Source organism: Scylla paramamosain, chromosome 44 (genome assembly GCF_035594125.1).
Source record: "Scylla paramamosain isolate STU-SP2022 chromosome 44, ASM3559412v1, whole genome shotgun sequence".
In the NCBI taxonomy this organism is placed as follows: Eukaryota; Metazoa; Arthropoda; class Malacostraca; order Decapoda; family Portunidae; genus Scylla; species Scylla paramamosain.
The window spans coordinates 11332984-11359738 of record NC_087194.1 but is presented as its reverse complement, the minus strand read 5'-3'; the positions used below and the strand labels follow the sequence as shown (position 1 = coordinate 11359738).

The 26755-nt window shown below is 42.0% G+C and overlaps 1 protein-coding gene across 2 annotated transcripts in view; it reads left to right on the top strand.

Moving 5' to 3' along the window:
* The window catches only part of LOC135094049 (fibrocystin-L-like), a 32169-nt gene extending 5428 nt beyond the window's left edge, over positions 1–26741 (top strand). The window contains exons 7-20 of one of the 2 annotated variants that reach the window (XM_063993797.1): positions 52–287; positions 830–976; positions 1943–2158; positions 5453–5550; positions 7217–7323; positions 7762–7858; positions 12742–12923; positions 14303–14421; positions 18267–18387; positions 19432–19565; positions 20485–20596; positions 24187–24342; positions 25283–25415; positions 26600–26741. In XM_063993797.1, the coding sequence (XP_063849867.1) occupies positions 52–287; positions 830–976; positions 1943–2158; positions 5453–5550; positions 7217–7323; positions 7762–7858; positions 12742–12923; positions 14303–14421; positions 18267–18387; positions 19432–19565; positions 20485–20596; positions 24187–24342; positions 25283–25415; positions 26600–26675 (1934 nt within the window). In that variant the 3' untranslated portion in view covers positions 26676–26741. Of the gene's footprint in view, positions 1–51; positions 288–829; positions 977–1942; positions 2159–5452; positions 5551–7216; positions 7324–7761; positions 7859–12741; positions 12924–14302; positions 14422–18266; positions 18388–19431; positions 19566–20484; positions 20597–24186; positions 24343–25282; positions 25474–26599 lie in introns of both variants that reach the window. The other variant, XM_063993798.1, reaches the window with a different exon arrangement.
* The last annotated feature ends 14 nt before the right edge of the window (positions 26742–26755 follow it).

The window sequence follows — 26755 nt, the reverse complement described above, 5'->3', positions numbered from 1 at the left end:
AAGTTTTTGTAGGATCATGAGACAATCTTTTATTCATGCTGTTTTGTGCAGGCATCTTCAATTCCCTGGTGGTGTGTCACTTGGCCCTCAACTCCAGTGCCTGCACCTCAGGAACCAGTGGTATTGTGGTGCCCAAGACCCAGATCTTTAGTATCTCCAATGTCACATTTGTTAACTTTGATGAGGGTGGAAGTGCTGCACTGTCTGGCTGTTCTCAGTGCAGGAACTACCAGGGAGGCTACAGGGCCCAGGTTAAAGGTCTGGCCTTTGAGAATTCACCCAACAAGGTAAGGAAAAACATCTCTTCTTCAGGATGACTCTCTGTATCTCCTCAGTTTTTGCCTTATATGCACTTATTTTGCAATGCTTTGTTCTCCCATCAGGACAATTTTCTGAAGCCACAACCATGATTACTGAAGTTCTTATGAGTGTTTCTTCCATTACTGATGGTGAACCATTGTTAAACTAGTCTTATATGCATGGAAACACTTAAAAACTCACAAATAACTCATAAGAACTTTTTTAATGCAGAATCATCATTAAACTGATGAGAATCTTGAAAACATTTACAAACACCAGTAACTCTTGTAATGACTGTTTTCAAGGGCTGCATATATAGATTCTCATGGATGTTTTTTTCCCAGTGATGATGGTGAATTCCCTGTTAAACTATCACTAGAAAAGCAATGGTTCTACAGCAGTATAGTAAAGAAGACCCATGAAAACGTGACTAATCACCTTGAAAATAAACCTGATGGCAGAGCAAAGTATTCAAGAATACACACAAAGTTGCTCCTTGACACAGACACCATTCTGTCTCCCACATCAGATCAGGTTTCAGTGGGAACACGAGACAATCTGGATAGACGCTGATGGCTCTCTGACGGGCGAACCGGAGGCAAATGTTGTTCCCACAATGGGCATCTTACCAACTGATTCCTGCACTCAAGAAGCAGCATTCTCTGTCACCAAGAATGTAGGTATAAGGCAGAATATATTTGTGGGTTTATAGATACTTTCCCCTTCCTTCTTTGAGATTTTTTTCTCTCTCATTGATATGCTTCTGGTCTTGTATTTCTTTATTATTTATTGTACCTGGATAAATGCTGATTAACTTGTATGTTTTCCCTTCCCTTCCTTGTACCTTTATCTTATATACTGAGTCATTTCTAGGATGCCATTTCTTTCTTTTTATCTTTTTTCTGTGCCTTTTCTCCAGGGGTCAATGGGCCTAAGAGTGTGAATGATGTGTGTTTGAGTGTGAGGTGCTTTGGGTCACCTAGTATGGGATTATCAGCCTGGTGTATAGACAGACAGATAGATCTCTTTTCCTCCTTGTACTATATATCAAAGAGGCATCTGCATATGCATGTGTGTGTATCTAATCACAGTACACATCACTACATTAGGGAACTTTAAAAGATTAGACAAGTTTATACATGATGATGATAGGTGGAAATAGATGGGTATGTTTCTTAGAGACTGCCACGTGTAGGTCTGGTAGCCTTTTGCAGCTTCCCTTATTTTCTTATTTTTTGTTAATACAAATTTCACCCCATAGTATAAGCAGTCTTATCACTTCCATCACTCCTTTCCTACCTGTCTTTTACATCAGGTATACATCTGTGTATGCATATGTGTGTATCTAATCACAGTAAACATCACCAGTACTAACCCCAACAACAGAATAACCAACTCATGGTAAACTTTGGAATTCCCTGCCTGCTTCTGTGTTTCCTTCTTTCTATGACATGAACTCTTTCAAAAGGGAGGTTTTGAGACACTTGACCTCCAACTTTGAATGATCTTTTTGATCCTTTCCTTTAGAGACTGGCACCTCATTGGACCTTTTTATTTGCTCTTTTTACTGCCCTTGGCCAGCACCCTTCTTACATACAAAAAAAACAATAATAACCATTCCTTTTGTCTGTCATCACTATAGGTGCCAGGATCAGTTTGCCGAGGGGCCATGAAATTCCTGCGAGTGGCCGTCACCAATCCGAGCCCTTCCTCACTGCTTGGCAAGGACCTGGTGGTGAGCAACGACTTCGGCGCCACCCACATCCCTTACCTCATGCTCCGTATTGGTGGTGCTGGCTGGATGGGGCTTGTCTACACTGGTGCCACCTTTGACTTCAACTTTGAAAATGCTAATCAGGTGAGTTCTGGGTGTGGTGGAGGCTAAAGGGAGAGGAGCACAGCAACACAGGGGAGTGGTGGAGGCTAAGGGGGACATGTGAGCACAAGAACACAAGGATAGCTGCAAGTAGCCATCAGGTCTACAACTGGCAGTCCCTGGGATATAAACTTTCTCTCTCTGACAAACACACACACACACACACACACACACTCCAGTGACCTCCAGTGCCAGAGAAGACCGCAGAGTGGAGAAGAGGGAATACAAACACTTTGAGGTGCCGAGAACGTGGTATAGTCTTCCCTCACTCCTCTTATTTAATGCAACGTCTCTGGCCAACAAGATGGACGAATTGATTGTGACGGTGAGATCTACTTGTGCGGACATTGTGGCGGTTACTGAGGCATGGCAGATTGTTCCTGAGGTGTGCACAATGCAGGACTACCAGCTCTACCATCACCTCAGGTCAGGACGCAGGGGGGGGGGGGGAGTGGCCGTTTTCTGCCACTCTGCCCTCAGCCCCTCACACCTCCCTGTCGATATTCCTGCCGGTGTGGAGGCCCTGTGGGTGAGAGTCACGCCCCCCTCCCATCCCAGCAACACAGCCTCCATCATAGTTTGCGTCGTGTACCACCCCCCACGAGCCGCCACAGCACAGTTACTCACCGCTCACATCATCAACACTGCTGATGCCCTGAGGGTAAGGTATCCTGCTGCCAAGCTGGTCATCTGTGGGGACTTTAACAGATTAGATATCAACGATATCCTACACCAGCTCCACCTCACCCAGGTCGTGGACTTCCCCACCCACCAGCAAGCCATCCTCGACCTTATACTCACAGACCTGGGCCAGCAGTATTCGCCACCCAAGCCGCTGCCTCCCATGGGACGGAGCACCCACCTCTCCATACTGTGGACACCCACACCCACCACCTCGACCCCCCGGTCAGCTGTCACCAGGACCCACCGCCCCATGCCTGACTCAGCCATGAGAGAGTTTGGACAGTGGGTGATACAACACCCGTGGACCGAGGTGCTGGATGAGGAGGACGTCCACTTAAAATGGCAAAATTACGTCGCCACCACCACAGAAGCCTTCCACCACTACTTCCCAGCCAAGAGCGTCACAACGCACCCGTCTGATGCTCCCTGGATGACGCCCCGCATTAAAAGACTCATGCGTCAGCGGACCTGGGCGTTCCACTCCTGCCCGGTCCTATACAGGAAACTAAGAAACAGAGTAATCAGGGAGATTAAGAATGCAAAGGCAAGCTATTACCCCGACAAGATACACCACCTCAAGCTGACCAACAACAGACAGTGGTACGCTAAGATCAAAGCTTTCTGTGGCTTACAAAAGCACACTTCATCTCTTCCTTGCACCTCACACCTTCCTGCTAATCTCGCGGCTCAGGAGATGAACGATCACTTTGCTGCTATCTGTCAAACCTTTCCTCCCCTCCACACCACTCCGCTTCCTGCCTATCTTCCCGCTCCCTCCCCTCCACACACTGTCCAGGCGGTGGATGTTTTTAAGAGAATACTTAAATTTAAACCAAGATCCACCACACCCACTGACCTTCCTATAAAAATTTACAAGGAATTTGCTGTAGAGCTAGCAACACCGCTATGCTCCATAATAAACGCCTCACTCTCCCAACACTCTTGCCCCGTGGACTGGAAGACATCTTACTTCATCCCCATCCCCAAAACTTCCAGTCCACAGTCACTCAATGACCTCAGGCCAGTCTCTATCACTTCCATCCCTAGCCTTATTTGTGAAGATTTTGTATATGACTGGGCATACACCAAAATTTGTAACACCGTGGATATCAGACAATTCGGAAATATTAAAGCCACCTCCACCTCACATTACCTGACCAGCTTCCTTGAATTCATCCACAGCCACCTGGACAAGTGAAACACCTCTCTAGCAGTTGCTTTTGTGGACTTGAAAAAAGCCTTTGATCTTGTTGATCACACTGTTGTCATCAGCAAGGCAGTAAGTCTGGATCTCCCTCCTAATCTGATAGCGTGGCTAGCCGACTTCCTCACAGGGAGACGTCAGGCCGTTCGCTATCAGGGCTCTGTCTCTAATTTCCAACAGCTGACATGTGGAGTCCCCCAGGGGACCAAGATGGGTCCTCTATGCTTCCTCCTCCTCATCAACGACGCCCTCACCGACACCCCCCATCGCTGGAAGTATGTGGATGACTGCACCGTGGGCGTCCCAGTTTCCACCAAGAACCCAGACTACTCGCCACTGCAAGCAATTCTGGAGCGACTGCAGACGTGGACAGAGGAGAGCAGGATGACCATCAACCACAGCAAAACTGTGGTGATGCATTTCTGTACCTCCTCTGTACCAGTGCCCCCTCCCCGGCTCACAGTGGGCCCTCACCCCCTCCAGGTGGTCCAATGTGCCAAGCTTCTCGGAGTCACGGTGGACAACCAGCTGACCTGGAAGCAGCATGTCGCCAACACCGTGAGATTAGCTACCTACAGGCTGTACATGCTGCGCAGACTCAGGTCGCTGGGGACGCCGACAGATGAGTTAAGGGGGGTGTACCTTACCTTCATCCTCCCCAAACTCATGTACGCCTCCCCAGCGTGGTCCTCCTCCCTCACTCACACTCAACAGCTACAGCTAGAGAGTGTGCAGAAAAGGGCGTGCAGGGTCATCCTTGGCCCTGCATACACCACCTATGAAGAAGCCCTGAACACCCTGAGTCTGTCCAGAATAACCACCAGGCACAGAGAGGCTCTGGAGAAGTTTGGGAGGGGACTACTGCATCATCCATGTCTCAGAAACATGCTGCCGCACGACGCGCCTCGCCCGGTCCGTGCCACCAGACACCACAACAAAATAACGCCCCTGAAGGCGCCGCGCACGGACCGGTACAGACTCAGTGCGATTCCCACCATGGTGCGAGCCATCAATCAATAGTATTTCCCTCCTAGATTAGACTTACCTTTAGGATTAATGTTAAGTTTTTCCCCATCCCCTATGTACATTTTCAGTTTGTCAACTGCCTAAATAATAAACCGTTATTATTATTATTATTATTATTATTACACACACACACACACAGAGAATGGAATAAATATTATCTTTATGCTAAGTTGTTTATGCATTCAGATGAAAATTAGATTATTATTATTTTATTATTATTATTATTATTATTATTATTATTAATATTGATATTATTATTATTATTATTTTTATTGTTATTATTATTTTTACTGTAATCATTATTATCACAGGTTTATGCATATGATTTAATTGTGTTTTGGTTTCATTTTTCTCCCCATCAGTTCGTCAACATGTCATACAAGACTAACACAAAATTCATGACAAGAAATGACCACTATTTTGTGAAACACACACTCACCCAGACACCTGACAGAATTGAGTAAGTGTCCCTGTGAGTTTGTGTGTGTGTGTGTGTGTGTGTGTGTGTGTGTGTGTGTGTGTGTGTAGTTGTAGTACAGAGGGTGTTCGAGTTACAAGCAAGATATGTTCCGGAAGGCTGCTTGTAAGTCATTTTCCTCGCAACTTGTCATCATAATTTTTCAGAACCAAAAAAGAATCATACGTTCTGCAAACAATGTAATGCTTACTTACTTGATACTTGGTACCATGAGAGAGAGAGAGAAAGAGAGAGAGAGGGAGAGAGAGAGAGAGCACCTTGCCTTATGGGTGATGTGATACCACCAAGAAGTGACAGTCTTGAGGTTTCTGCCAAATGCAAGACTCAGATATGCCAGGCATACAACTCTCTCTCTCTCTCTCTCTCTCTCTCTCTCTCTCTCTCTCTCTCTCTCTCTCTCTCTCTCTCTCTCTCATGTACATTTTTCCTTTCTTCCGCTCTCCCTCTCAGGTTATGCATACCTTTTTTCATGTAATTTATTAAGATGGCTGGCTGAAAGCATAAGACAGGTTTGTTTGTCTATTTGTGGACTTAATGTAATGGAGCAGGGTTTCTACACCATGCAGCACAACTCTCCTGTCTCTTTGCCTCTCAGAGGCAGACTGGCAGAGGTCTGTGCACTGTGGAGTCTCAAGGCAGACTCACTGCGGTGCAGTACAATATGTTTTTAAATTAAATTTAAATTTTAAACTAGCGTCTCATAATAAACTGCTACAGGGCCTGTGTCCTGGGCCAGTAGGCGGTCCTCTGCTATGCTGCTGCACTGCGTAGTTAGTGGCAAAGCAGCGTGCTGTGTGCCAAATTTGAATGTTTGGTTAGCAAAGGGAACATTATCAAGAGTACATTTTCTTTTTGCAAGTAGACTGCTCATATCAATGAACATTCGTAACTCATTACCTCGTAACTTGGACACCCTCTGTATACAGAGTCTGTGGACTGCCACTTATAGACCTAATGGCTTCTTGCAGTTTTCCATGTTTTCTTATGTTCTGTGCTACAATCAGACACTCGTTCCTTTCTGTGTGTTTATATCTCCTTAGATTTTCCTTGGCTTGATGTACATTCCTTTGCCTATATAACCTGTTCTTGTAGTGTGTGTGTATTTACCTAGTTGTGTTTACCTAGTTGTATTGTACAGAGCACAAGCCAAAGTTCATTTTGTCTTGTCTCCATAACTATATTTATCCAGTTTCTGTTTAAACATGTGTACACTGTTTGCTACAACCACTTCTTCCTTCAGATCATTCCAGATTTCAATAGTTCTGTATGGGAAGCTGTATTTCTTGATGTCGCTTGAACATCCACTCTTCTTTATTCTCTTCATATGCCCCCTCATCTGTCTCTCTCCCTCCTTCATCTGTGGTAACAAGTAATTTCTGCCTATTCTTTCTATATTGTTTACTAACTTGTACATTGTTATAAGGTCTCCCCTTTCTCTTCTCTCTCGTAGTGTTGGTAATTCCATCTCTTCAAGTCTTTCTTCATAGCTTAAGTGTGTGCGTTTGCCTGCACACACGTGTGCTTCCATCTTGTACATTTTCTTTTATTAACCCCATCTCCTCATTTCATTAATCCCAAACCTCTATTTCTATGCATGTCCGTGTGTGTGATCTAACCTGACCTAATGTGGCATTGCCTAACTTGACAGGACGACCAAGGGTGAGAGGGAGAGCCTGGAGTCCCTGCCTGACCCCACCACAAACATTCATGGGGACTTCTACTGGGACACAGACTCAAAGGAACTCACGTACATGGGTAAGAGCAAGGTCAGAGTGTGTTGAGAGTGGTGGGTTGGGTGACTGAGCTGCTGCTGGTGTTGTGTTGTGTGTTGTGAGTGGTACTGTTGCTGAAAATTCTCTCATTGCCTGAAATCTGCTGTGGAAGAGTGAGATGGTGATGTGTTGGGAGTGGTGGCTGGGTGAGGTGACTGTGCTGGGGTTGTGTTGTTGTGTAAATTAAAATCTCTCCTTTGTGTTTCAATGCCCAACTGTACTGTTCTCCTTGTGATGGTCTTGCCTGCAATATAACTTCTCCTCTTGCTATTTCAGTGTCCTACAATATTCTTCTTCTGTTATGGTTGTTGCCAGCAGTATTGAATTTCCTCTTCTCTCCCTGTCCTGTCCTACAATACTGCTCTTCTGTTATGGTTGTTGCCAGTGCCATTAACTCTCCTTTTCTCTCCCTGTGTTTCAGTGTCGCACAGTAAAAAGACTACAAAAAGGCATGGCAACATGGTCTTTGATGACCGGGTTCCTGGTCAATCAAGGCAGATCAGTTTCAGTGTGTATAAGTATGTATTTATCTGTGTATTTCTATTTTTATTGCATTGAGTTAAGTTTTCATGTTCCATTTGTGTGTGTGTGTGTGTGTGTGTGTGTGTGTGTGTGTGTGTGTGTGTGTGTGTGTGTGTATTTACCTAGTTGTATTTACCTAGTTGTGTTTTACAGGAAAAAGAGGTATGCTCGTGCTGTCCTGTCTGTATATCTATAAGCATCCAGCTTAACTTTAAATTCATGAATATTTTTTTATTGTACCACTGTTTCATCTAAGTTGTTCCATATTTCTATGCTTCTATTTTGGAAATATATTTCTTGACATCTCTTCTACTTGCTGTTTTCTTCAGTTTCACTCCATGTCCTCTTGTAGCTCTTGAGTCCCACACAAATAAGTCTTCTTTGTCAACTTGATCCTTACCCTTTAAAACTCTGTATATGGCTATCAGGTCCCCTCTTTCTCTTCTCTCTTGTAATGATGGAAGCTTTAATCTCCTTAATCTTTCTTCATAGGTTAAATCTCTCAAACTTGGTACCAGTTTGGTTGCAGCTCTTTGGATCCTTTCTATTTTCCTTATTCTTTTTTTATTATGGAGTGACCAAACAATTGTGGCATATTCCAATTTTGGTTGAATCACATATTCCATCAACTTTTTCATCATCTCTTCATCCATAAAAGCAAATGTCCCTTTCATCTTTCTTAGTAACTCATAAGTTTCCCCAAATATTTTGTTTACATGTTTTACTGGTGATAAATTATCACTTATTGTAATTCCCAAGTCTTTTATTCTTTGGTTTTCTTAATTTCCATTTCTCCTGTGGTGTAGGAACTTGTCAATCTTCTTTTGTCTTTTCCTAATTCCATCACCTTGCATTTCTTTGCATTGAATTCCATTTCCCATTTCTTACTCCATTTATATATCTTTTCTAGATCTTTCTGTAATATTTCACAATCCATATTGTTTTCCACTCTTTTCAATAATTTTGCATCATCTGCAAAACAGACTTATATAACTGTCAACTTCATCCATCATATCATTGACATACACCAGAAACGTTATGATGCTAAGACTGTCCCTCTGTGGTACTCCACTTGTAACTCTACACCATTCTGATTTTTCTCCCTTTATTACTGTTCTCATTTCTCTATCCCTCAAGAAGTCTGTAATCCAATTCAGTGTGTTTCCTTGCAAACCCCCTATATTTTGAATTTTCCATAGCAGTCTCTGGTGTGGTACCTTATCAAATGCTTTTTTTTAGGTCTAAATAAAAATAGTCTGCCCAACCCTCTTTCTCTTGAATTATATCAGTTGCTCTGCTATAAAAGCCCACTAAATTCGTGACACAAGACCTTCCACTTCTGAAACCAAATTGTCTGTCAGTCAATGTATGTGTTTCTTCTAAATATTCCATTCATCTGTTTTTAACTATTCTTTCTGCTATTTTTGCCACCACACTTGTTAGGGACACTGGTCTGTAATTCAATGGATCTTCTTTATTACTTCCTTTAAAAAGGGGCACAATATTGGCTCTCTTCCAGTCTAGAGGAATTTTTCCTTCCTTAAAAGAACATACTATGATATTGTGTATACCTTCTGCCAGTTGTTCACAACATTCCTTAAGTATCCAGATGGACATTCCATCTGGTCCTTGAGCCTTATTTATATCCAAATCTTTCATAATCTTTTTAATTTCACTTATGTCCACCTGTATCTCTCTCACCACATTGCCTCTGTGCCATGCTCTTTCTCCTTCAAATTTGCTTTCTTTGGTAAATACTGACTGGAAGCACTTGTTCATTAATTCCGCTTGTAACTGTGTATCTTCGTATGTAATGTCATCTTTTGTTAATTTATCTATTGTTTACTTGTTTTTCATCTTCCCATTCACATATCTGAAGAATAACTTCGGCGCACCTTTCCATTTGTTAACTATATCTTTCTCATAATTCCTTTTTTCACCTCTCAGGATTCTGATATATTCGTTTCTTGCTTTCTTGAAATCTTCCCATTTCTCACTTCCTCTTTTTTCTCCATCTATTCCATGTTGCTTCTTTTTCTTTTTCTTGCTGTTATACATCTCATATTAAACCAGTTTTTTTCTTTTTCACTTCCTTTGTTTTGATCTTTGGTACATATCTACTGACCCCTTCATTAAAAATTTCCATTAATATGTCCGACTTTTCCTGCGTACTGCTTGCCGTGAACAGTTGTTTCCATTTAGCCTCTGCAAAATATTCCCTCAACCTGATAAAATCTGCTTTCTTGTAATTATATCTCCCATTCTTGTAAATTTCATTCCTGTTTTCTGTTGCACCACTGCCTATGCTGAATTCAATTAACAGATGGTCACTTTTACCTAGTGGGCACTGATAATTTATTGCTTCAATGATGTCCATTTCCTTTGTAAACAAAGTCTAGCCTTGATGTCGCTTCATTACCCCCAAATCTTATATTTTCTCCAATCCACTGGGTCATAGTATTTGTCATTATTAAATTTAGAAGCATATATCCTCATGACTCTTCTCCCCCATCCATGGTCCACTCTTCCCAGCATACCTCCTTGCAATTAAAGTCACCCATAAGTGTTATATTGTTACTCTCTGCCAGTATTCTCTCCAAACGGTTACTAGTATCTCTTAACAATAATTTATAATCCTCTTGTGTCCATGCACTTGTCTCTGTGGGTACATAAGCCACTGCAAAATCTCTTCTTCCTTTTCGTTTCCTTTTTGTTTGAATTCTAATTACTTCCGCCATTCCTTCTCCTATTTCAACCTCTTCCACTGTTATACTCTTCTTTATAAGTAACATGACTCCTCCCCCTTTCTTATTATTTCTATGTTTTATCCACACATTATAATTACTATTATCAATTCTTATATTTTCTGTTGTCTCATTTAGTTTAACTTCAGTAATACCCATGATGTCGGGCGGCTTTATCTTAATATAATTATTCAATTCTCGCAACATTGATATTAAACCATTTATATTTGTATTTGCCACTGTCCACTTTTTATTTTTCCATACATTATTTACATTTTCTATTCTTTTTTTTTTTGTCAGATACCACTTCCTGAGCCTCTTGTCTTTTACCTTCCAATAGAACTTTTTTTTCTCTTCCTCTGTTCTTTTCTCATTTTTTGCCTTTGCTTCTTTTATTAGATCGCTTACCTTGAGTCTCTCCTCCTCATTCATGTCCCTCTTTATCCAAACTTTCCTGTATTGCTCTGTCTTGTCCAGTTTCCACACATTCAATATCACTTCCATGGCTGTTGTTTGTGCCCTAAATTTTACTTTCATTGGTTGTTCTCCTCCTGTATACTTCCCCAGTCTATGTATTTCCTCAATTTCACTTATCCAGTCCTCCCCTTCTCTCTGTATATTTTTTACAATGTCCTCTGCTACTTTTTTTTTGTTCTTTTTCCCTCTTGTATCTTACTGGGTCAGTTTCCTCTTTTAATCCATATATAACAATACATTTCTCTTTGTCCATTGTGTCCCTTACCATCGATTCCTCCTGTTTGATCACTTTCACAATTTCCTTACTTAAATCTGTCTTTTCCTTCTTTTGCGCTTCTATGATTTCTGTAAAGTTAACTTTTTCTTCCTTTTTTTCCTTCCTCCAGATTTGATGTTCACTTTTCATCCCTATCACTTCATTTTCCTGTTTTTTTAATAATATCATTGTTTTCCTTCAATTTTGTTTTTAGATCAGCACATAGTCCTCAATTCTTTGTTTTCCTCTTCCAGGTCATGTTGTTTTTTTTCTAATTTTTTTCACTCTTTCAGTGAGGTCACTGATCATCCCTTCCATCAAAGCCACTTTCCTTCCTTGCATTTTATCATGTAGTTCATTATCTTCCTCAAATCCTGGGAATGGTGACCCCGTTGGCAACACTCCACTCCCACCTATGGCGTCCGCCTTGCTGGAGCTTTTACTCATTTTATTACCTCTGTTATTACTTAAATTTTCTTTTATTTATTTATTTCTGGAGACAGGAGAACTCTACTTGAGCACAGCTCCTACCCGGGAACACATTCTAAGCTCCTAGTGGTGGCCACGGTCAAACAAAATCTTTCTTTGCAGGAGCTTGGATTGCTGCTTGTTTACTCCACGATGATGTGTGTGTGTATGTGTGTGTGTGTGTGTGTGTGTTTGTTTGCTATTGGTGATGTAAAGTTTTTGGACTATCACTAGTCACAAAAACACCCTTGAAAACTCCTATAACTTTCACCATAATTCACCAGACTATCAGTACCCTTTAAACTACCAACTGAATCCCAAAAACACCCTTGAAAATCCTCTTAACCTCCACTGTAATCTGTCAGTTTATCATTACCCTCCCCAACTTATCACTACACTAACAAAAACACCTTGAAAACCCCAAAACTTTCACCAGAGCCTGTCAGACTATCTGTAACCTCCCAAAATTATCACTAGAATCACAAAACCATCCTTGAAAACCCCAAAACTTCCACCAGAGCTTGTCAAAATTATCACTAGAATCACAAAACCATCCTTGAAAACCCCAAAACTTCCACCAGAGCTTGTCAAAATTATCACTAGAATCACAAAACCATCCTTGAAAACCCCAAAACTTCCACCAGAGCTTGTCAAAATTATCACTAGAATCACAAAAACACCCTTGAAAACTATGAGCATCTGTTCGACTCTCAATACCCTTCTTTAACTATCAGTAGAATCATGAAAACACCCTTGAAAATCTCAATACAAGCTGTCAAGATGAAACACCGAATCATCTTCACAATATAGTCTAATTACAAATAATATCTCTCTCTCTCTCTCTCTCTCTCTCTCTCTCTCTCTCTCTCTCTCTCTCTCTCTCTCTCTCTCTCTCTCTCTCTCTCTCTCTCTTTCTACTCTCTACTCTCTCTAGGTGTCAGCACAAAGGATGTTCTGCACCTGACCCTAGACCAGTCCCCACAACACATCCAGACGCACCTTTCCGCTGGTCTGATGTGGAGACGTGGAAGCATATGCCAGTCAGTACTGGTGGCCACCCAACAGAGGCAGAATACTGCCTGCCCGTGGAGGGAGATGAGATTGTGATTCCTGAGAGTAAGTGTGTGTATTTACTGTTGTATTTATATGGGAAACTATACTTTTTGACATCTCTTCTACAAGCACTCTTCTTCAGCCTCTTTCCATGTCCTCTAGTGTTCCGTGTATCTCAGACCATTAAGTTGCTCTAGTCCACCTCCTCTACTCCCTTATATGCTTTATATATTGCAATCATGTCTCCCCTTTCTCTCCTCTTTTCCAACGTTTGTAGATGTATCCTTTCCAGTCTCTCTTCATATGACAAGTCTCTGATAATTGGTACCATCTTTGTAGCTGCTCTCTGAACTCTCTCCAACTTACTTTTATCCTTTTTCTTGTATGGCAACCACACTACTGCTGCATATTCTAGTCTGGGTCTTATCAGCAACACGATCATCTTCCTGACCATCTCTTCATCCATATATGCAAAGGCCTGCCTTATTCTTCTCAATAAGTTATAGGTTACTCCTATAGTTTTGCTAATGTGTCTCTCCGGGGTCAGGTTCCCAGTCACTGTAACACCGAGATCCTTTTCTTCTTCTGCTCCACTCAACCTTACACCATTCAACATATAATTTCCTTTTACTCTTCTTGTACTTTTTCCAAATTCTATTACCTTACACTTCTTTAAATTAAATTCCATTTCCCATCTATAACTCCACTCTGATATCTTGTTCAGGTCTTCTTGTAATGTTTCACAGTCCTCTGCACTCTCATCCTTCTTCAGCAACATTGCATCATTCGCAAAAAGGCTCATGTAGCTGTTCACACTTTCCATCATATCATTTATATAGACTGCAAACATGATTGGTAAGTACTGAGCCTTGGGGTACTCCACTTATGACTTCCCTCCATGATGATTTTTTATCTTTTACCAAGTTTCTCATTTTTCTGTTTGTCAAGAAATTTTCCATCCATCTCAGCAAGCCCCCCCTTAGCCCACCATTATGCTTTAACTCCACAACAATTTCCTGTGTGGCACTTTATCAAAGGCTGCCTTCAGGTCTAAATAAACACAATCAGCCCATCCATCTCTTTCTTGCATTATATCCACCACTCTAGAATAAAAACTCAGTAAGTTTGTAACACACGATTCTCTCTCTCTCTCTCTCTCTCTCTCTCTCTCTCTCTCTCTCTCTCTCTCTCTCTCTCTCTCTCTCTCTCTCTCTCTCTCTCTCTCTCTCTCTCTCTCTCTCTCTTGTCTCCTTGGTACTGAAACTAATTTTTTCTTGGGTGTAAGCATAAATTATCTACACTCCTTCACCTTGCCACACGAAACCATGTTCAGTAATACCCAGTAAACACTACACTACACCCTGTCACACCAAACTACACTCAGTTACACCTTATGACATTTTACTCAACTACACTTGATCATACCCTGGTATACCCTACAGGCATGTGGCTCGTTGTGGACACGGCCACACTCAAGCTTGGCCGTGTCTTTGTGTATGGCACCATTGAGTTTAATGACACGATGGACCACAGATTTGAGGCCACCATTATTTACATCCAGGTGAGTAGCAGTGATGGAGGTAAGCACCTGTGACTGCCTTGTAGGTACCTGTGTTGTTAGCTGGTTGTGGTGTACAGGGCATCAGCTACACTCCTCTGGTTGTCTTTGTATCTCTGTTTGTCCAATCTTCTCTTTAGTTAACACTCCTCGCTTCTGTCACCCCTTGTCTCTGTATGTGAGTGTGTTAGTTATATACATACAGAGCCTAAGCTACACTTCTCTAGTCTTGTCTCTGTATCTCTGCTTAGTCTTCACTTCAGTTAACACTTCTTGCCTCTGTCACCTCTTCATTTTAGTGTTGATGCATGTTTTTTTTTTTATGTAGGAGGGACACTGGCCAAGGGCAACAAAGATCCAATAAAAAAAATCCCAACTGAGATGCTATTCCCATAAAAGGGTCCAAAGTGGTAGTCAAAAATTGAAGGATAAGTGTCTTGAAACCTCCCTCTTGAAGGAATTCAAGTCACAGGAAGGTGGAAATACAGAAGCTGGCAGGGAGTTCCAAAGTTTACCAGAGAAAGGGATGAATGATTGAGAATACTGGTTAACTCCTGCAGTAGAGAGGTGGACAGAATAAGGGTGAGAGAAAGAAGAAAATCTTGTGCAGCAAGGCTGTGGGAGGAGGGGAGGCATGCAGTTAGCAAGATCAGAAGAGCAGTTAGCATGAAAATAAGGGTAGAAGACAGCTAGAGATGTAACATTGTGGCAATGAGAGAAGTCTAGAAGAGAAATGTCTAGAAGAGTGGTATGAGTGGAACCCCTGCCAGACATGTGAAGCATATTCCATATATGGGTGGATAAGGCCCTTGTATAGAGTTAGCAGCTAGGGGTTGAGAAAAACTGGTGGAGATGTCTCAAAATGCCTAACTTCATAGAAGCTGTTTTAGCTAGAGATGAGCTTTGAGGTTTCCATTTTAGATTATAGGTAAAGGACAGACTAAGGATGTTCAGTGCAGAAGAGGGGGCAGTTGAGTGTCATTGAAGAAGAGAGGATAGTTATCTGGAAGGTTGTGTCAAGTTGATAGATGGAGGAATTGAGTTTTTGAGGCATTGAACAATACCAAGTTTGCTCTGCCCCAATCAGAAATTTTAGAAAAATCAGAAGTTAGGCATTCTGCGGCTTCCCTGCGTAAAATGTTTACTTCCTGAAGTGTTGGACATTTATGAAAAGACGTGGAAAAGTGCAGGGTGGTATCATCAGTGTAGTTGTGGATAGGACAAGAAGTTTGGTTTAGAAGATCATTGATGAATAATAGGAAGAGAGTGGGTGATAGGACAGAATCCTGAGGAACACCACTGTTAATAGATTTAGGAGAAGAACAGTGACTGTCTACCACAGCAGCAATAGAATGGTCAGAAAGGAAACTTGAGATGAAGTTACAGAGAGAAGGATAGAAGCTGTAGGAAGGTACTTTGAAAATCAAAGCTTTGTGCCAGACTCTATCAAAAGCTTTTGATATATCCAAGGCAACAGCAAAAGTTTCACCGAAATCTCTAAAAAAGGATGACCAAGACTCAGTAAGGAAAGCCAGAAGATCACCAGAACAGTGGCCTTGACAGAACCCATACTGGCGATCAGATAAAAGGTTGTGAAGTGATAGATGTTTAAGAATCTTCTGTTGAGGATAGATTAAAAAACTTTAGATAAGCAGGAAATTAAAGCAATAGGATGGTAGTTTAAGGGACTAGAATGGTCACCCTTTTTAGGAACAGGCTGTATGTAGGCAAACTTCCAGCAAGAAGGAAAGGTAGATGTTGACAGACAGAGTTGAAAGAGTTTGACTAGGCAAGGTCCAAGCACAGAGGCACAGTTTCAGAAAACAATAGGAGGGACTCCATCAGATCCATAAGCCTTCCAAGGTTTTAGGCCAGTGAGGGCATGCAAAAACATCATTGCGAACAATTTTAATAGGTAGCATGAAGTAGTCAGAGGGTGGAGGAGAGGGAGGAACAAGCCCTGAATTGTCCAAGGTAGAGTTTTTAGCAAAGGTTTGAGGGAAGAGTTCAGCTTTAGAGATAGATATGATAGTAGTGGTGCCATCAGGTTGAAATAAAGGAGGGAAAGAAGAAGAAACAAAGTTATTGGCAATTTTTGGGGGCTAGATGCCAGAAGTAACAAGGGGAGTTAGATCTTGAAAAATGTTGACACTTTCCATTAATGAAGGAGTTTTTGGCTAGTTGGAGAACAGACTTGGCATGGTTCCGGGCAGAAATATAAAGTGCATGAGATTCTGGTGATGGGAGGCTTAAGTACCTTTTGTGGGCCACCTCTCTATCATGTATAGCACGAGAACAAGCTGTGTTTAACCAAAGTTTGGAAGGTTTAGGTCAAGAAAAAGAGTGAGGAATGTACGCCTCCATGCCAGACACCACCACTTCTGTTATGTGCTTGGCACACAAAGATGGGTCTCTGACATGGAAGCAGTAGTCATTCCAAGGAAAATCAGCAAAATACCTCTTCAGGTCCCCCAACTAGCATAGGCAAAACACCAGAGGCACCTTTGCTAAGGGGGATCCTGAGGAGGGATTGGAACAATAGGACAAGATACAGATATAAGATTGTGATCGGAGGAGCCCAACGGAGATGAGAGGGTGACATCGTAAGCAGAAGGATTAGAGGTCAGGAAAAGGTCAAGAATGTTGGGCGTATCTCCAAGACGGTCAGGAATAGAAGTAGGGTGTTGCACCAATTGCTCTAGGTTGTGGAGGATATCACAGTTGAAGGCTAGTTCAACATGATGGTCAGTGAAGGGAGAGGAAAGCCAAAGCTGGTGGTGAACATTGAAGTCTCCAAGAGTAGAGATCTCTGCAAAAGGGAAGAGAGTCAGAATGTGCTCCACTTTGGAAGTTAAGTAGTCAAAAAATTTCTTACAGTCAGAGGAGTTAGGTGAGAGGTATACAGCACAGATAAATTTAGTATGAGAGTGACTCTGTAGTCGTAGCCAGATAATGTGTAAACTTGGAAGATTCAAGAGCGTGGGCACGAGAGCCGGTTAAGTCATTGCGCACATAAATGCAGCATTCCAGCTTTGGATTGAAAATGAGGATAGAGAAAGTAGGAGGGAACAAAAAAGGGGCTACTGTTAGTTTCATCTGACACCTTGGTTTCAGTGAGGAAAAGAAGATGAGATTTAGAAGAGGAGAGGTGATGTTCCGCATATTGAAAATGAGATCTTAGACTGAGAATGTTGCAGAAGTTAATGAAAAAGTTGAGGGGGGTGTCAAGACACTGAGGGTCATTATCAGAAGAGCAGTCCGACCTGGGGACATTTGTGGTCCCTTCCACAGATGGGGACTCTGAGTCTGGTGTAAGAGTTGCCATGATAATTTCAATTTTTTGAGTGAAAGGTGATTGTGTGTGTGTGTGTGTGTGTGTGTGTGTGTGTGTGTGTTATTAGGTGCTTATAGTTTTGTGTGGAGGAATAGAGTTGTCCTGCCCCCTTGTGTTATGAGACACAAAGGGAAATGTTCAGTGAGGTCACAGCTGGTTTTAATGATAAGTTCACAGCATCCCCTGATCCAGTGCTTTAGACCTCACTGGGAGTAATTATCATTTTGGCAGGTGCCTACTGCCTCCTCCTGTGTGTGTGTGTGTGTGTGTGTGTGTGTGTGTGTGTGTGTGTGTGTGCGCGCACATGCATGCATGTGTGCATGTGTGCGTGCATGTGTTAATCTAATCTTAGTTAACACCCCTTGCTTGTGTCACCACTTTTCTAGTGTATGTGTGTGTTAATCTAATCTTCAGTTAACACTCCTTGCCTGTATCACCTCCTCATCTCTCCACACACCACACCCTGCACTAAGATTAAGACACCTAACCAACTCTGCTGCTCCATCACCACCAGGGAGGCTCTTTAGTGGCTGGCTACTCCTCAGACACTCCCTTCACCCACAGTCTCATCATTTGCCTGATGGACCCTGAAGATGTTGATGCCTATAGCATGAACCTGGGCTGGAAAACTATAGGTATGTGCTGGAACACTGTGGAAGGGTGCTGGAAGGTTGTATAGGAGAGTTGAAAGATTGTTGATGATTCTGGAAGGTTGTAAAGGAGTTTGGAAAGGTGTTTATCTATTAATGGTGCTAAGAGATTGCAAGGAAAGGGCGGTAGGTTGTAAGGGGAGTGTTAAAAGCCTGTTAGTGATGAACAGAGGTTGCAAGAGAAGCTCAGATGGTTGTAAAGAAGTATTTGAAGGTCATTGATGATACTGAGAGGCTGCAAAAAAGAGGCTGGCAGGTTATAGAAGATTATTAAAAGTTGTTATATTATTAAAAGTTGTTATTGATTCTCAAAGGTTATGATAAAGGCTAGAAAAACACTAGTGACAGAATAACAGTTGACACAACGAAGGAAGACTGCTGATAAGGTAATTAACAATGCATTAACTCTCTCACTGAGATAAACAACAATGCACAGCGCCAAGAATGATGTACAAAATCTTTATAAACACGTACAAGGAAAAAGGAGATAAAAAGAATGGGTTTTGCAATTTGTAGTCCCTATAATGCTTGGAGGCAGCTTGTTCTTACCCGTGAGTGTCTTGTTGTGGGTACCTGTGACTTCCTTGTTGTTGCCTGTGAGTGTTTTGTCTCAAAGTAGCTGGTGATGGAGGAGAGATGTGGCAAATAACAGTGAGAGGCTGAAGAAAATAAGAACATAAGAACACAAGAGAAGCTGCAAGAAGCTGCCTGGTCTACACATGGCAGTCCTTCTACAGAACATGCCTATCTATTTCCACCTATCACCTAATCCACAAATTTGTCTAATCATCTTTTAAAGCTCCCTAATGACTCGGCTCTAACAACCTGATTACTGGGTTCATTCCATTCATCTACCACCTTATTTGAGAACCAGTTCCTTCCTCTCTCTCATTGAAATATTTTCCAGCTTAAACTCATTATTTCTTGTTCTATCTTGATTACTGACCATGAAAATTTTGCTTATATCACCCTTGTACCCTTGTTATAAAGATAGCTACAGGTGTGAAATGAAGGTCTGGTATGTTGCAGGTGTGTTTGGCTATCTCAGGCTGCATGGGCAGGTGTGGGGGAGATCATGGCACAAGCTTGGGGCCACAGTGGAGGTTGGGACCGGCCACATAACTCTGGCCGAGGATCCTGATGCTTCCTGGCTCAATAAGGAGGTGAGTGGAGGGGTGTCAGATGAGGTGAGATCAGGTTAGGTAAGGTCAGGTCAGGTTAGGATATGTAAGGTTAAGTTAGATTAAGTTAGGATTGGTAAGGTTAAGTTATAAGTTAGATTAGGTTAGGTTAGATTAAGAGGCAGAGAGAAGGAGAAGGCATAATAAAGATACAAAGTTAGATTAATTACGTTCAGGTAAGATAAGCTTAAGTTAGGTAAGATTGAGAGGCAGAGAGAATGGGAAAGCTGAATGAGTAGGTTAGGTTAGGTGAGGTTATTAGGTTAGGTTAAGTTAAATAAGAAACTTAAGGTAAGATTAAGTTAGGTGAGATACATGGTAAAGTAAGGTGAAATTAAGTTAGGATAGATTAAGAGACAGAGAGAAGGAGAAAACTGAGTGAGGGGATGCCAGGTTAGATTGGGTTAGGTGAGGTAAGAATAGGTTCAGTCAGAAAGCAAGAAGATCAGAAGGAAGAAGAGGAAAAGCTGTAGTTGTTGGACAGAAATTTTGCATTGGTATTGTTTATTGTGTTTTACTAATATTTTAGAGGTAGTTTGGGAAGGGGAGAGAAGGAAGGGGAAGCACAGGGAAGGAAGGGGAAGGAAAAAGAAGAGTATAATTGGATCATCTATTATATCCCCCTTCTTCTTATTCTCTATTTCTCATTATTTTATTCTGCTTTACTCTCTTTAAGTCTCTCTCTCTTTCCCATGTCTTAGTCCAACTTCTCTTCTTTTCCTTCCATTTACCTCTTCTCAGATTATGTCCCTTTTTCATACTTCTCTCTCCCTCTGCTTTCCTCTCTTCCCCTTCCATTTATCTCTCCTTAGATCATGTCCCTTTTCATATTGTGTTCCTCTCCCTTGCCTTGCTCTGCCTCCCATTCTCTCCCTTCACCTCTCACCACACTGCCATTCAGGTGGTTGTGACAACAACAAGAAAAGAGGCAACAGAGAGCGAAGTGAGGCGAGTGGTAGCAATCAATGGTGCCACACTCACCCTAGACTCAGCACTCAAATTCCAGCACCTTGGTGAGTGTTTTGCTCCTTGTCCTTCACTCACTGAAACATTAGTTTAGTCTACACTCCAACCTCTTCTCCAGAATTCCATCTAGCACTTGGTGGAAGTAAGGAGAATGCATAACGTTTGTGGTATATATCAGGTTAAGGAGAAGGAATGCAATGTGTAGTGCCTGAGGGTGTCAAACACAGCATTCTTTGGTAGTCTGATCTTGTAGGAAGAATGGCAGAGAGTAAGATAAATAAGTGAGTGTATGTGAGTGTGACATGCAGTGGGTGCAAGACAGTGACCTGCAGTGAAATGGGAAATCAGAGTGGCTGGAGTATTGGAGAGAATGAGTGAAGTAGAGCATGTAAGGACAGGAATATTTGAGTGTGGTAGATGCAGTGGGTGCAAGACAATTACCTGCAGTTGAATGGGAGGTCAGAGTGTTCAGTATGGGAGAGAATAGATACAGAAGAGCTTGTTAGGACATAAATAAATGAAGCACAGTGGTGGAGGCTTGAGAGAAGGAGATGAGAGGAGAATGAAAGAACCAAAACATATGAGGATAGAAATAAAAAGAGATCCTTCTATCACAGCATTCCATAAACACAAGTATCTGGTATAAGTAGAAAGTAAGTTTGTCATCAGTGAAATCTCTGTCTATTTATCAAGAGAAGACAGAATGAGAAAATTAGAACATGCAAGAAATAAATAGACACTTTCATGACAATCCATAAACACAAGCATCAGATATGAATAGACAGAAGCAAGTGTGTAATCAATGACAGCTTTCTATTTATCAAGAAGAGACAGAATGAGAGGAGTAGAACATTTGTTTTTTTTTTTTTGTTTTTTTTTTTTATGTAAGAAGGACACAGGCCAAGGGCAACAAAAATCAATAAAAAAAATGCCCACTGAAATGCCAGTCCTGTAAAAGGGTCAAAGCAGTGGTCAAAAATTGGTGGATAAGTGTCTTGAAACCTCCCTCTTGAAGGAATTCAAGTCATAGGAAGGTGGAAATACAGAAGCAGGCAGGGAGTTCCAGAGTTTACCAGAGAAAGGGATGAATGATTGAGAATACTGGTTAACTCTTGCGTTAGAGAGGTGGACAGAATAGGGGTGAGAGAAAGAAGAAAGTCTTGTGCAGCGAGGCCGCGGAAGGAGGGGAGGCATGCAGCTAGCAAGATCAGAAGAGCAGTTAGCATGAAAATAGCGGTAGAAGACAGCTAGATATGCAACATTGCGGCGGTGAGAGAGAGGCTGAAGACAGTCAGTTAGAGGAGAGGAGTTGATGAGACGAAAAGCTTTTGATTCCACTCTGTCTAGAAGAGCAGTATGAGTGGAACCCCCCCAGACATGTGAAGCATACTCCATACATGGACGGATAAGGCCCTTGTACAGAGTTAGCAGCTGGGGGGGTGAGAAAAACTGGCGGTGACGTCTCAGAACACCTAACTTCATAGAAGCTGTTTTAGCTAGAGATGAGATGTGAAGTTTCCAGTTCAGATTATAAGTAAAGGACAGACCGAGGATGTTCAGTGTAGAAGAGAGGGACAGTTGAGTGTCATTGAAGAAAAGGGGATAGTTGTCTGGAAGGTTGTGTCGAGTTGATAGATGGAGGAATTGAGTTTTTGAGGCATTGAACAATACCAAGTTTGCTCTACCCCAATCAGAAATTTTAGAAAGATCAGAAGTCAGGCGTTCTGTGGCTTCCCTGCGTGATATGTTTACCTCCTGAAGGGTTGGACGTCTATGAAAAGAGGTGGAAAAGTGCAGGGTGGTATCATCAGCGTAGGAGTGGATAGGACAAGAAGTTTGGTTTAGAAGATCATTAATGAATAATAAGAAGAGAGTTGGTGACAGGACAGAACCCTGAGGAACACCACTGTTAATAGATTTAGGAGAAGAACAGTGACCGTCTACCACAGCAGCAATAAAACGGTCAGAAAGGAAACTTGAGATGAAGTTACAGAGAGAAGGATAGAAACCGTAGGAGGGTAGTTTGGAAATCAAAGCTTTGTGCCAGACTCTATCAAAAGCTTTTGATATGTCCAAGGCAACAGCAAAAGTTTCACCAAAATCTCTAAAAGAGGATGATCAAGACTCAGTAAGGAAAGCCAGAAGATCACCAGTAGAGTGGCCTTGACGGAACCCATACTGGCGATCAGATAGAAGGTTGTGAAGTGATAGATGTTTAAGAATCTTCCTGTTGAGGATAGACTCAAAAACTTTAGATAATCAGGAAATTAAAGCAATAGGACGGTAGTTTGAGGGATTAGAACGGTCACCCTTTTTAGGAACAGGTTGAATGTAGGCAAACTTCCAGCAAGAAGGAAAGGTAGATGTTGACAGACAGAGCTGAAAGAGTTTGATTAGGCAAGGTGCAAGCACGGAGGCACAGTTTCGGAGAACAATAGGAGGGACCCCATCAGGTCCATAAGCCTTCCAAGGGTTTAGGCCAGCGAGGGCATGGAAAACATCATTGCAAAGAATTTTAATACCTGGCATGAAGTAGTCAGAGGGTGGAGGAGAGGGAGGAACAAGCCCAGAATCGTCCAAGGTAGAGTTTTTAGCAAAGGTTTGAGCAAAGAGTTCAGCTTTAGAAATAGATGTGATAGCAGTGGTGCCATCTGGTTGAAGTAGAGGAGGGAAAGAAGAAGAAGCAAAGTTATTGGAGATATTTTTGGCTAGATGCCAGAAATCACGAGGGGAGTTAGATCTTGAAAGGTTTTGACATTTTCTGTTAATGAAGGAGTTTTTGGCAAGTTGGAGAACAGACTTGGCATGGTTCCGGGCAGAAATATAAAGTGCATGAGATTCTGGTGATGGAAGGCTTAAGTACCTTTTGTGGGCCACCTCTCTATCATGTATAGCACGAGAACAAGCTGTGTTAAACCAAGGTTTAGAAGGTTTAGGACGAGAAAAAGAGTGAGGAATGTACGCCTCCATGCCAGACACTATCACCTCTGTTATGCGCTTAGCAGACAAAGACGGGTCTCTGACACGGAAGCAGTAGTCATTCCAAGGAAAATCAGCAAAATACCTCCTCAGGTCCCCCCAACTGGCAGAGGCAAAACGCCAGAGGCACCTTCGCTTAGGGGGATCCTGAGGAGAGATTGGAGTGATAGGACAAGATAAGGATATGAGATTGTGATCGGAGGAGCCCAACAGAGAAGAAAGGGTGACAGCATAAGCAGAAGGATTAGAGGTCAGGAAAAGGTCAAGAATGTTGGGCGTATCTCCAAGATGGTCAGGAATGCGAGTAGGGTGTTGCACCAATTGCTCTAGGTCATGGAGGATAGCAAAGTTGTAGGCTAGTTCACCAGGATGGTCAGTGAAGGGAGAGGAAAGCCAAAACTGGTGGTGAACATTGAAATCTCCAAGAATGGAGATCTCTGCAAAAGGGAAGAGGGTCAGAATGTGCTCCACTTTGGAAGTTAAGTAGTCAAAGAATTTCTTATAGTCAGAGGAGTTAGGAGAGAGGTATACAGCACAGATAAATTTAGTATGAGAGTGACTCTGTAGTCGTAGCCAGCAATCCATAGACACAAACACATCAGGTACAAAGACACACATGCAAGTTTGGCATCAATTAAATCTGTGTCTCTCCACCCAGGGGAGATACACACACTGTCAGACGGCACTTCCATCACACTGGCTGGGGAGGTCGGTCTCCTGAGCCAGAACATTGCGGTGGAAGGAATCATGGAGAACAGCAAAGGGGGAAGAATTCTGGTCTCCACAGTCTTCCAGAATGGCAAGCATTATGTTGGTGAGTCTGGAAGATAAGCTGACTGGTGAAGCTTTGGTGAGTCTGGAAGATAAAGCAATAAAGCTTTGGTGAGTTTGGAAGATAAAGCAATAAGGCTTTGGTGAGTCTGGAAGATAAACTAGTTGGTGAAGCTTTGGTGAGTCTGGAAGATAAGCTGATTGGTGAAGCTTTGGTGAGTCTGGAAGATAAAGTGATAAAGCTTTGGTGAGTCTGGAAGATAAACCAGTTGGTGAAGCTTTGGTGAATCTGGAAGATAAGCTGATTGGTAAAGCTTTGGTGAGTCTGGAAGACAAAGTGATAAAGCTTTGGTGAGAATGGAAGATAAACTAGTTGGTGAAGCTTTAGTGAGTTTGGAGGATAAGCTGATTGGTAAAGCTTTGTTGAGTGAAAGATAAGCTGATTGGTAAAGCTTTGGTGAATCTGGAAGATAAAGTGATGAAGCTTTGGTAAGTCTGGAAGATAAAGTGATGTTTTTAATGATGATTTGTTCCATTTTCTTTGAATGCTTACTACTGCTACTACTACTACTACCATTACCACCACCACTGCCACCACCACCACCACTACTATAACAACTACTGCTAAAACAATTACCACCACACTCCCTGTACCACACTAAGGAAATGCTTCCCTCTCTCACCATGACTGCTTTCAAAGGCCACTGAGATGACTGACCAGGTTCTGAAGAGTGTTTCTCCTGCTGTTAATGTAGAAATCTTGTTCATTTCTCACTAGAACCATAAGAACATCCTTAAAAACCTGTGTAACTTCAAGTACAGCCTTTTCAGAGCAGAGGTGCAGCCAGAAATTTTTCAGAGTGTGGTCCTTAACATGCACCACCACTAATAAAACCATTACTACTCTACTATTACCACTACATTCCATCCACCATGACCACCACCAATACCATCACCACTACTCCTTTCTGTCCCTCCTTCAGGTTCGGCCCAAGTGGATGGCGTGGAGTTCCGTAACATGGGGCAGGAAGGCTTCACCGACATCACTGACCGACGCTACTCCATTGCCTTCCTGGGCCTTGATGCCATTGGTGACCATTCTAGCTACGTCAAGAGGTCATCATTCAATGTCAACTATAATGTGGCTGTTGGGCTCATCAAGACCTTGAACATGGTAGTGGAGGAGAACGTTATCTATCATGTGCTGGATTCAGGTGTGTGTATTTACCTAGTTGTATAGTACAGGGTCCGAGCCAAAGCTCAAACCCTGTACTATACAACTAGGTAAATACACACACCTGAATCCAGCACATGATAGATAACGTTCTCCTCCACTACCATGTGCGTGTGTGTGTGTGTGTGTGTGTGTGTGTGTGTGTGTGTGTGTGTTTTATTTATTTATTTATTTATTTATTTATTTATTTATTTATTTATTTATTTATTTATTTATTTATTTATTTATTTATTTATTTTTTTTTTTTATGTGTGTATTCATATGGTTTTTCTTATTTATTTACTTATCTATTTATTTGTGCTAGATTCAGGTATGTGTGTGTGTGTGTGTGTGTGTGTGTGTGTGTGTGTGTGTGTGTGTGTGTGTGTATGTGTTTGTGTTTATAGTTTTTAATTAATTATTATTATTTATCTATTTATTTGTTTATTTATTTATTTATTTTATTATTATTTTTATTATTATTATTATTTTATTTATTTATTTTTATGTAGGAGGGGCACTAGCCAAGGAAAACAAAATTATAAGAAAAAAGGGCCCACTGAGCTGCTGGTCCCCAGAGTAAAAAGTAGTTGTCAGAAATTACAGGATAAGTGTCTTGAAACTTTCCTCATCAAAGAGTTCAAGTCATAGGAAGGTGGAAATACAGAAGCAGGCAGGGAGTTCCAGTGTTTACCAGAGAAAGTGATGAATGATTGAGAATACTGGTTGATTATTGCATTAAAGAGGTGGACAGAATAGGGATGAGAGAAAAAAGAGTCTTGTGCAATGAGGCTGTGGGAGGAGGGGAGGCATGTAGTCAGCAAGATCAGAAGAGCAGTTAGCATGAAAATAGTGGTAGAAGATAGCTAGAGATGCAACATTGCGGCAATGAGAGAGAGGCTGAAGACAGTCAGTTAGACGAGAGGAGTTGATGAGACGAAAAGCTTTTTACTACCTTTCCTTTAATTAATCATACATGTTTAGTAATTTGTGTAACAGAAACCATTCATAAAGTGGAAATTCATTAATGAAGTCACTAGTGCACTTCCTCTTCTCATTTCCCTCTCATTTTCCATCCCTCTGGCAGGCATAAGAGACGAGACAGGTTCCAACACCTACAGGTGGAACCTCATCACAACTGTGTTCTTCCTGGGGACTTATGAAGACAGACAGGAAACAGAGAACTTGAATTGGAGTGGTGCCTTTCAGCTGGACAATGCACCCAACACTGTACTGACTGGCA